The sequence below is a fragment of the Myxocyprinus asiaticus genome, chromosome 48 (genome assembly GCF_019703515.2).
Source record: "Myxocyprinus asiaticus isolate MX2 ecotype Aquarium Trade chromosome 48, UBuf_Myxa_2, whole genome shotgun sequence".
Classification (NCBI taxonomy): Eukaryota; Metazoa; Chordata; class Actinopteri; order Cypriniformes; family Catostomidae; genus Myxocyprinus; species Myxocyprinus asiaticus.
The window spans coordinates 9,905,649-9,917,765 of NC_059391.1; the positions used below are offsets into that span (position 1 = coordinate 9,905,649).

General features: G+C 39.1%; 1 protein-coding gene across 3 annotated transcripts in view; it reads left to right on the forward strand.

The window, feature by feature from the left end:
• The window catches only part of LOC127437405 (tight junction protein ZO-1-like), a 251,942-nt gene that overhangs the window by 198,630 nt on the left and 41,195 nt on the right, over positions 1-12,117 (forward strand). For 2 of the 3 annotated variants that reach the window (XM_051692262.1, XM_051692263.1), the window contains 6 exons: positions 17-119; positions 1,724-2,057; positions 2,579-2,685; positions 3,158-3,326; positions 3,569-3,713; positions 6,007-6,042. In XM_051692262.1, coding sequence (XP_051548222.1) covers positions 17-119; positions 1,724-2,057; positions 2,579-2,685; positions 3,158-3,326; positions 3,569-3,713; positions 6,007-6,042 — 894 coding nt within the window. The remainder of the gene's footprint in view (positions 1-16; positions 120-1,723; positions 2,058-2,578; positions 2,686-3,157; positions 3,327-3,568; positions 3,714-6,006; positions 6,043-12,117) is intronic. The other variant, XM_051692264.1, reaches the window with a different exon arrangement.

Genomic DNA, 12,117 nt, shown 5'->3' on the forward strand with positions numbered 1-12,117 from the left:
CTTTTGCCCTCGGCAGGGAGAATGACAGAGTGGTGATGGTCAATGCTGTCTCCATGGATAACGTGGATCACGCATATGCAGTGCAGCAGCTACGGAAAAGTGGGAAGAATGCAAAAATAGTACGTATTCCTGTCTTTATTCATTTACTTTCCCTTTCTGCTTTAAGATACAGATTTCTCATCTATAATAAACAGAAGCCGTGACATGGAGATCGTTATCCCATGTGAAATTTGCATCTGCAATATAACTGCATAATAATGAGCAATGTAATTTGCATACAATGCAAATAACAGTAAAGTTTGAAAATGAGAAACGTTTAGAATATTACCTAGCTAGCATACAGTACATATGGTATTATGCATCATGAGAAGTACATTATTATGAAAGCATTTTAAGAAACATCACAAAAACATCGGCAGGAGGTTATTTTGTACTCATAAAAGTTCATAGATTCATTGTAAAAATTGATCTTGTATGTTTTTGTGTGGAAAATGTTTATATATATATATATAATTGTATTATATTGAGTCCACTGATAATATTTTTTTGCACCAAAACAGTCATAATTTAGTAATATATGATAATTTTCTACCCTGTCTCTGGCCCTTTATCAAAACGCTCAGTTTTTGCCTTAGCGCCTCCTTTAAACTTCAGTGTAAACGCCCAATGTTATGATTGGCTAACAGCGTGCAGCCCCTCAAATACAGCCATATTTGAAACTCAATCAGAAGAGAATGAGAAAGCTCCACAACATTATAAAACAAAATTTTAGGGTTTACACATAACGCACACACAACACATTGCATCCAAATATATTAAACTGTTCATTCAAGCAGCAGACAACATACATTCGTATATGATTAAATTAAGCTATATCTGTTTTTATTTTTATTTTTTATGTTAATTACATGTCCATGATGTATTAAATAGCATATTTAGCATTGTCTACTCGCCTCATTAATATGAAAAAGTAATTAAAATATTTTTTTAGTTTTTATAATTAAATAAAATAATAATCTTTAGGCTATAAAATTGTGCGGCGCTCGAGGATAAAGTCATCCTGCTTTTCGGTCCCCCAGCTTTCCAAAGTTGAGTACCCCTGATCTAGTGTATGTTTACGTACACCAACAATTAAAAATAGCGCAGATGGGCACAAGAACGTGTCCTGGATGCGTTTGTGTTTAAAACCGCCAGAGGCAGAGCAGTTAAATGAAACGGAATCAAAGTCTCCTTTTCAACTAATTGTTGTAACTTGACACCGCGTCTTTTAAAAGCGGCACAAGATATATGTGTCTAGTGCATGTTTATATACAAAAATAATTCAAAATAGTCCAGATGGGTCCCCTTTTGTGTTCAGGAATAGTTATTAGGCCATACTAGTCCTGTCTGTCCTGCTCTCTCTCATCACGAAATCACGAACTGAGCACCAGTGGGTGAGACCAAGGGTGCAATGATGTAAAGTAGAAGTTGATGATGTTGCTGAAGAGGCGGTTATGTATTAATGGGCCCCACAATAAGGTAGGGAAGTCGTGGAAGTAGAAAACGAGGTGTTTTTGCAGCTTTGCTTCAATCAATGCATATATTGCATTGGGGATTAAGTTTTGAGTTCTGAAATTTACAGGATGTTTTTAATAGTAGAATGACCTCTCATATGTCAAAATATCAAGCAAAATTTTATTCCTCATGACATGACCCCTTTAAATCTGTTTCTCCCTCTATCCAGACCATCAGGAGAAAAAAGAAGGTTCAGATCCCAATGGGCCGTCTGGGCGAGCGCGAGACCATGTCTGAGCACGACGAGGATGATGACAGCTACGAGGATGAGATCTACGAGTCACGGAGTGCACGGAGTGGGCCCAGTGCATACAGCGGGGGCGGAGCCACAGGCCGGAGGAGTGGCAGGGGCGACCGGCTGGGTGGGAGGAGGGACCGGGACAGAGAACGCAGTGGCTCCAGAGAGAGAAGTCTGTCACCACGCTCGGACCGCCACTCTGTGTCCTCCAACCTGCCCCCACGCCCAGCCAAGGTCACCCTTATCAAGTCCCGCAAAAATGAAGGTGAAGATGACCGGGTTGACACTGCTGGCTAACTTTGTCCAAAACATTCAGCCATTTTGCATTGCTATTTCAAATTCTAACATTACCAAGCAATTTCATGTTATTTAAGCTTAACCAGGTCCAAGTTTGCAGCAACTGGAAGTGAAACTACTGTGCGACGCGACACAATCGCGGCCAATCGGAACGTATTTGATGTTTAATGCACAGTTTTCAGACCCCCGTTGCGACAGTGGAAATAGAAACCAAGTTACTGACAAAATGTCCTCTTGCTCATCATGGTTGTAGCTGTTTAGGACAAAAACTCTGTTTTGCATGTAAAATACTTTTCAATTTATCACATCACATGGAGTAAGGACACACGGTGAATTTTAGAAAATAATATGATTTTTTGGGAAATTGCTATATATAGCCAAGAATGTGCCAACATGGTCAGAATATGGAACATTGCCATTGAAAAAAAACTACTTCTAGCTAACCTATACTAACATGGCGTGTGTGTTTGCTGCGTTTCACTCTGTAAGCAGAATACGGGCTTCGCCTGGCCAGCCACATCTTTGTTAAGGACATTTCCCCTGAGAGCCTGGCAGCCCGAGACGGAAACATACAGGAGGGAGACGTAGTTCTCAAGGTAAGATAAATTACAACCTCTAGAGGAGGAGAAGCAAATGGGTAAAATTGAGAGGAGTCTATTAAGTCAGTGATTTTCAACTGGTTACTTGGATAGATTTCGATTTTACTTCATTCGAACTATTAAAAAGAAATTACGACTTAAAAATATTAGGGCTGTCAGTAGATTAAAATAAATGATTATCATTAATATACGTATATATATGTATCGTATATAATATATATATATATTATTATTATTATTATTATTATATATATTTATTTTTTTATTTCTTTATTTTTTCTGTTCGTTTTTTTAAGGAAAGAAATAAAACGTGAGTTTTGTCAATTTGTGTAGTTGACACTGTCAAAGCAGCATGCATTTGTCTCCCTTAGCCAAACTTTTGACTACAGCAAAAGTTCCTGCTGATTGAGACAGTTCTGAGCACTGGATGCCTCTGAATTGCATTCCTTTGAATTACTCGTTCTAATAGATTAATGGCACGGTGACGGAGAACCTGTCCCTGATCGATGCTAAGAAGCTGATCGAGAGGTCAAAGGGCAAGCTCAAGATGGTGGTGCAGAGGGATGAGAGGGCGACTCTGCTCAATATCCCCGACATGGACGACAGCATACCCTCAGCCAACGCTTCTGATAGAGATGGTGAGAGAGTTCTCTGTGTGTTTTCCATTTCTACCTGCTAAAAATAATTCTTAAATGTATAGTGCACCCAAAAATATAAACGGTGTCATTTATAAAAACACCATTTTTCTATCCATTTTAATAAATAATTGGAAAACTCAGTCACTGTGCCGTTGAACAGTTGAAACAGTTGTGATTTGAGTAGACATTTAAAATTAAAACACACACATGAAATGGTGTGAAATCATAGGTATGTTTGTTAGATATTTCAGACATCCACTCCGTGGCCTCCGATCATTCCAACCGATCCCACGACCGGAAGAGGACCAGTCGATCACGTTCTCCAGACCGTCACTCCGAGCCCTCAGACCACTCCAGACACTCTCCGCCACAGATCAGCAATGGCAGGTCTGTTCCACTGTTTGATTTTCTTTCTTTCTTTTCTGCTCCTCACTTGTTTTCTATTCAGAGCTCCCACAGTCATGGAAAACCTGGAAATTTCAATTGTGTTTTGCAGTCCTGGAAAGTCATGGACATTAATAAAATCTTAAAAGTCATGCATATTCCTTTAATGAATATACATTTTTCTAGTTTTGCTCTTCTCTAAAATATTCCCACTGTTCGATATTTCTCTTGTATGGAGCGAAAGTCGAACTTTTTTGGAGTGAAACTTGCTTGCATACTTGTTCGATTTCTTGACAGTGAATCAGTCAAAGGGTATACAAAATGGTCTGAGTGATTCATTAGTGAATTGTTCTGAATCTAAATAATTTTTAAATATTCTTATCTAGTAACCACAAGCAGCTGGAAAGGTTAAAGAAAAGTCATGGAAATTAATTGTTCAAATAGTACTGTTATTTTAGTAAGAAACATAAATTTCCACTTCAACAGATTTAGGTGCACTTTTTTTTTTATGGGCATGAGTTACGTTCAACTCTTCTTTTTTTGCAGTGGTAATTTCAGGCCTGCTCATTGCTGATAAGAGCACAACCCTGTGATGGACTCTCTCAGACTGTACTGCAGAATTTGACAAAATTTGTCTGTAAATTGGAAGTGGCCTAAATAGATAAATGGAAGTGTGACAGTGGTAGGGATAAGAGGAGACAAATTTTGTCCAAAATTGTCCCAGCCTTCTAAATAAAATCTTAAATTAAAAGGTAAAGTGTGTAATTATTTGGATCTTAAAATACTTTATCATATCCCAGTTTAATGTACAACTCTAATACTACGTGCACATTAATCATGATAAATTTGAAAACGCATCTTTTTCTCTACGTTTTGACAAAATGTGCCTTGCATCCACACTGAGATGTCGTTTTTGTCCAGCGAAAACTGAGGTTTTCAAAAAAATGCTATCCCAAGTGGATAAATTAGAAAACTGTGTATTTTTGTTTTAGTGTGGACTGTGAAAATGGAGATATTCAAAAACAATGAAGTGTGTTGTCATGTGATGCAGTCATGTGACCCATTCAAAGCAAAACAATCAAGATTGATTGCTGTCCACTTTAAAATAGAGTTGTTAAAGATAATTGTTACTTTATACAACCTTCACATTGCATTCCTTCAAAGGCGACGGTAAGTTTATTTGAAATTGCTGTCCAGAGGCAGAACACAAGGGTGATTGCATTTCATGGCCAGGCTTCTTTTTTTCCTGGGATTTAAGCATTTACGGTGTTTCAGTGTGGATGAGAAACTTTTGGAAAATGGCAGTGTGGATGAAGAGCGTTTTGAAATGTGGAGGTAGTCTAAGTCTATGTTCAGACTGCAGGCAAATCTGATTTTTTTCTCAAATCAGATCTTTTCAGGCAGACTGTCTGCACTATTAATTGCAAGTGATCAAATCAGATTTGCGCGTTCAGACATAACCAACCTATCTGCATGGGTTGCTTTGGTAATGACGTAGGCGTACCCACGTGACAATGCTTTCAAAACAGATGCGGGAAAAATGGAAGTGCATCATCTCGCTCTCCAAATAAGCACCCTGTCCAGTCGCGGTGCACAACTCCTCCGTCTCACAAGAAAAACTCAGCGACGGAGGAGACTGGTAAATATTGTGATGTTCCGTGCTGCAGTCACCGATTTTTTACATCATCATTGTGTGTTGCGTTAAGAGTGACACAAAAGACCATTTGAAATCCGATTTGAGCAACCAGAGCCAGGTTTGAGAGGAGTGAGACGCATCTGAAAAAATCCGATTTAAATCGCATTTGAAACCACCTTCCGATGTGGTTTGAATCAGATTCGGAAAAATCAGATTTCATGTGTTTTTTTTGCTGTCCAGACTATCAAAACTCATCTGGATACAATCGGGATATGCAAGAAATCTGATTTTTAGTGGCAGTCTGAACATAGATTAAGTAAGCCATTCGTAAGTTGATTTCCCTGAAAAGTGTAAATACTTTGGCTCTGTGGTGCTTTCAAAATATTACTCTGTTTGAGCAGTCCAACTTGCAAACACTGGCTCAACCAGTGGCATGAGTTTGAGGTGGAGTTATCTGTAATAAACCAATATCAGACGGGGGAGCATTTGTGAAAACCTGTTTGGAAATAGGTTGCAGTTCCTTTTGGTGCCACTAGTGGTGCAGAAATTACACACTTCATCTTCAAATAAACAAACCAAATCCACATTTGACCACATACATTTTTATAGATCAGAGTTCAATGCCGTTTTAATTGACTTTTGATTGTTGTTTTGAATCAGGGCCGCAGGGCTGCCATCTCAGAGAACCCGCCCAGTGTAAGTGTTTGGGTCCGGTTAATGGCCTGAGCTTCAGAACAAAGCTAACCAAACTAAAGCTTTTGTGGGCTTTGCACTAAAGCATGTGGTGTAAACCAACATGTGTGCATAGTGTGACCTTGAGCAATGTGCTTAAATATGGTTTTCTTGATTAATTTGTTTAATGTGAACTTTGTGTTCATTTCATTGTAAAATTTCATTATCCCAACATAATGGCTCAGGCTAAGGGAATGCTGTTCAACAAACCAACCTGGCACTGAAAATGTGTTTGGTTTGTATAGCCCAGTCCCAGCATGCTCCTGTGGCATCAGTCTCAATTCACACCCTCATTAACCATGCAAAATCACAGAGCTCAATGTCTGTCTTTTCATCAGAGCTGGTCTCAGCTGTGTTATTTTTGTCAGCTGCAATGATGCCAGTCCTCATTCGGTTAATCTGCGAACGTCTCTTAGAACTGACCAATGTTTCCATTGACTTGAGAGCCGCATGACATGGTTGCTCAGCCAACTAACTACTTTTGATTTTTAGGTTTACATGAGTTTTGGTTGTGTTGATTATTATCTTTTTGATAAATAGCAAATTAACTGCATAGTTTGGGCCCTGTTGTTAATTTGTTAAAATGTATATTTTATAATCACATAAGTTAGAAGGTTGCCTGTTTAACTTTCAGTTTTAGCTGTAGGGAATTTCTTTCATATGTTTGCAAATGTACATTATAACTTCAGCCCAAAGTATTCTTCGGTTTTGACGTGAATGCTGAGCATCTGCGTACAGCTGAACGCTAGCCTTTCAAAGTATACTCCATTTGATGGTGCGCGCATACACAGGCGGTTGGCGATTGGTTACGACTGCTATGAGATACCGGACTGTTTCTCTTCTGGAGTTCAGACCCATAAAGTTGTCTTTATATTCCTTAAGACTCGAGTTATACAAATGCAGGTATCTCCTGACCTCCTCACCACGTGCTCTTGATGTGAGCATCCACTGTTGTTTTTCAGCTTTGTCTCTTTGTCATCTGTTATTTTTACCGGCGATTACATCTAGCACTCCTTCGTGAAAGCAAAGGCTCAATGTGAGTGTTGCCACCTTTGGACCTACTAATTATTGCAAATAATTCCAGGCGCATGCACATTCTGCCCGTTCAGAGATGCACGGTTAGCCTCAAATTTGCCACAAATTTTCAGCAGATTTGCCACTCATTATTTTTATATGCAAATGAGCTTGTGATTCACCGCAAATGTTTGCCTCACAGGTAGTGGTGAATCTGCAGCAAACCTTTGGAAACAATGGACAATTTGCCTCAAATTTGCCTAAGCTCATCTGCATGTAAAAATGATCAATGGTGAATTTGCGACATGTTTGTTTTTTTATGGCAAATTTGCAATGAACTCACGAATTTTGCAAGGGCAATGACGAAATTTGCGTCAAGCATCCTGTACGTGGACGCATCAGTCTAGCCAAACAGTCATGTTGTTTTTAAAACTTGTTGTGGTGAGTATATTATCACTGATGTTAGCGCCCCCCCATCAGGTTTAAGGCGCTAGTGCAGAGACAATTTTTCACCCCAGAACTGCCTTTTCTTCGTTGGAAGCGTGTTGAACATGGCCAGATTGGGCATTGGCATTGTGTTGGTGGAAAAGGGGCTTGTTAGAACATGAAGCAAAACTTTCTGTTGGACTGAGAACTTAATGAGAGAAGATGTAAGTTCTTGTTCTTGTTCCTTAGTGCATGTAATGGAGGAAGTGATTGATGGGGGGTTAAGGGAATAATTGTTGATTCTATACATTTATATTCTGTTTTATTCTGTGTTCTGTTTATGAATCAATAAAAAAAAGTGTTAATCGGAGAAAGACTATTTTAGGATCGACTTGTTACCAAAGTGCTAGCACTTTTGATAATACTATTGCCAATTGCACTGATTTAGGATAAAAAAGAAAATATCACAGCTCAGCATCAGAATTCTTAGACATACGAGAGCCACCCCCTCAGCGCTGAGCATTTTATCTCTCTTAGTGTGTTTTATGGATCATAAGATCTATAAAGACCCTCATGATAGCCGTGATGGCTTTAATACTGCGAGGTATAGTGCGTTATGCCACACACTTATCCTAGGTGTCATCAGCCAAGCTGTTTTATTGAGCCACACCGTAATTGCTGGGAAGGCTGGCACTGCAGAGATGAAAAGAGAGAGGGAGAGAGGTACTTCTGCACTCCATAGACGTCGCTCGCTGTTGTTTAGTGTAACAATAAAGGTCACAGACCAGACCGTCATCTTTGGCCTTTTGCCAATTTTGGATTGCTTTCATGCATTAGGGATGTGCAAAACTACATATTTTCAAAATCAACAAAATGGTGGGTTGCATGAAGGACTAGTGGACTAATTGATCTTAAGGAAGACCTCTAGGGGTGATTCTCACGAAACTTGGCAAGAAAATGTCCTGGTCCTATTTTACTTCAAAATCAATAGAATTAAATAAGAAATTAAATTTTTTAAGATAAAAAATAAGGTCTATTTTTAGGGCCATTACGATTTTTTACAGTGTGGCATTCTTTTCATGACAGTTACGCACATTTTACCGCAACACAATAAAAAAGTAATTATGATATTCCTTCCATTATGAAAAAAAGAAAGTATGTTATTTACATTGAAAGGTAATTATACATCATAGTAGTACTCCCTTGGTAATGTCCTTTATTTTTGCTGATTTTAATAAAAGAAAAAAAAAAGAAAACTTTTTTAGTTTAATACATTAAAAAAAATAACTGTTGAGGGTAATGAAAATTGAGGGATTGAGAACAATGGGAATAGTAAAATGTCTGGACATGTTACGATAATGAGAATTAGGGGGTAAAATGTTCTTAATAATGTCACAATGCAAAAATCTTAACCGTCCTAAATGTAGTCTTCATTATGCTAAATATAATTTCATAATTTATTTGTTTTGATTTGGGTTTAAATTTGGCCTGGACATTTTCTTGGGAGGTTTCATGAGAATCCCCCAATTTGGATGCTTTTGGTTTCACCTGACCCCGATCGGACACATTTCGTAAGGGGCATTTACTTAAGAGGTGTTCTTGCATTTAAAAACAGGTAGACCTATTGGAACGAAATGGAACAGAATGCACGGGTCCCAAAATGTGTTTTTAAAAGATGGACTAATTTTAACTTGGTCTTAAAAGTGCAATGCTCCTGGCAGGGCACTCACAAAACAACTCATGATGCTGCACAATGACCATAGACTTCCATCAGAATTTCTGTAGGTGTAGTGGTGGTGCTTTAAAGGTGATGAATTTAAAGATGCGACTTTCCCGTGAATTTTTCTTACCACGCAAATCGTCTTAACGGCTAAAGCACAGCATGCGGTTGACACTCAAATATAAGCAGCAACTGTAAAAATATAAAACAGAAAATATCTAGGTAAATTAGTCAAACTCGCTTATTGACTAGTCGTTTATTGGAAGACTAGTTGACCATTGTGACACATTCCTATCACGAATAGCACTCTGAGATGCACCTGAAGTCCTTTTCTCTTTCTCCATCTCGTTGTGTCTTTGTCTCCTCGATTTCTCTATATCAGGTAGGCTGCGCTAAATATAGTCCTACAAAGGAGCGGCAAAGCACAGCTGTGACCTTCAAGACTACCTTGCTGCCCTAGCCACAAATGCCCTCTCTCTCTTTCTCTCTCCATCACCCTCCCTCTCATCTGCCATTTGTCTTTCAGTGTAAACAGTGTTTTATGGGTTGTGTGCTTAGGCTTGATAGTGTGGGAAAAGCAGTTTTGTTTTTGGTTGTCCTGCAGAGCATGCATTAATCATAAATCAGCTTCAAATGAACAGCACAAAGCTCACATTTTCATTGCACACAGTACTGTGTATTTACTGTGTACAGGTGTATCATTGATGTTAATTTGTCTGAAATATGCTTTACGCAAGTACAATAATGCAAACAATTGTAGCTACACAAGCTTAGTTTCATACTTTGTAACTGGAACAGTTCAAGGATGGGAAAGGAGGAAGCTGGAACTGTCTTGACAAACACATAGAAATTTATTTCTTAAACATAACATAAAACAACTTCACATGCTGCTTCCCTGCAGACACACCGAACACACACACACACTAGTCCTCAGCCACTCCTCCACCCCCTGGCAGACGACAGCCACTCCTCCGTCCCCTGCCTGATGGCAGCCACTCCTCCGCATCCCGGCAGACGGCAGCGAGTCCTCTGTCCCCTGGCGGACGGCAGCAACTCCTCCATCCCCTGAAGGACAGCAACGACTCTTCCTCCTCCTGGCGGACGGCATGGACGGTAACTGCGAGGACTCCACGACAGCGCATCCTTCCTCCTTCCTGGGTTTCGGCACCAGTGTAACAATTCAAGGATGCGTCTCTCTCTCTCTCTGTCTGCTGCTGTCTCCTCTCCTTAAATACTCCCGCCGCCCCTCACTGGAATGTGAGACTGGTGTGGCACACAGGTGGAACTCATTCACCACTTATCTTCCCGGCCTCGCTCTGCCCAGACGCCACTAGGCCCCGCCCTGCTCACCACAGTTATGTTCTGATAAGAGAGCACAATTCATAGCACAACACAAGTTCAAGATGCATTCTAAGTATTGCAGCAAGGGGGCGCTAACACAGCTGGTTTAATGGCACAGTAATGCAAGAATATGTCAAAAAATGTGCCAAGGATTCAGGTTTGTGTTCGCGTTCTTGCGTAGAGTATGTTTCTGGTCTTAGAAGGAGAAGTATTTGGCATTAATGGTGTGCAGTGCATAATAGTCAGTGAAGTGAATTTGGGAAGTATGAGTAATTTTAGCCATTTTTTTAAATTCAAATTCTCCGTTCCTGGAGATAGATAGAGAGGGAGAGAAGAAAGCAGTGAGAGGAGAGAGACAGGCATTTTTTAAAATTCAAATAGTGTTTCAAGTAGTGTCTCAAAAACCGGTAAAAATCCCTAATTAATTCCGCAGAGTCGTCACTGAAAAGTGTTTCCAGAGCGTGTTTTTGATGTTTTAGGTTTTGTAATTTAATAAGTGTTTGGTTAAATTCTACTATTTGGGAATTATCATGAAACCTGTCAAGAAAATGTCCTGATCATATTTAACACCAAATCAATGCGAAAAAAAAATATTGAATTATATTTTGTGTAAAGAAAATAAAGCCTACATTTAGGACCATTAAAGGGATAGTTCACCCAAAAATGAAAATTCTCTCATCATTTACTCACCCTCATGCCATCCCAGATGTGTGACTTACTTTCTTCAGCAGAACACAAACAAAGATTTTTAGAAGAATATTTCAGCTCTGTAAGTTCATACAATGCAAGTTAATGGTGATCAGACCTTTGTTGCTACAAAAATCACATAAAGGAAAGTAATTCATAAGAATCCAGTGTTTAAATCCATATTTTCTGAAGCGATATAATAGGTATGGTTGAGAAAAAGATCCATATTATGTCCTTTTTACTCTAAACCTATCTAATGATAATTTCTATCCCCTAACCCTAACCCTACCCCTAAACCTAACCCTCACAGAAAACTTTTTGCATTTTTACATTTTCAAAAAAACATCGTTTAGTATGTTTAATAAGCCATTTCCCTCGTGGGGACTGCTGGCTGGTCCCCACAATGTAGGTGATCTCAGGTTTTACTATCCTTGTGGGGACATTTGGTCCCCACAATGTAGTATAAACATGTACACACACACACACACACACACACACACACACACACACACAAGTTCTAAAAAGCACATAAAGTCAGCATAAAAGTAATCCATATGACTCCAGTGTTTAAATCCATATCTTCAGAAGCGATATAATAGTTGTGGGTGAGAAACAGAACAATATTTAAGTCCTTTTTTACTCTAAATCTCCACTTTAACTTTCACTTTCAGATGTGCAAGTGAAACTAAACAGGCACAACGTGAGACTTTCAAATGTAAAAGTGAAAGTGTAGATTTAGAGTAAAAAAGGACTTCAGAAAAGGTCTCACCCACAACTGTTATATCACTTCAGAAGACATGGATTTAACCACTGGAGTTTTATGGATTACTTTTATGTTCCCTTTATGTGAT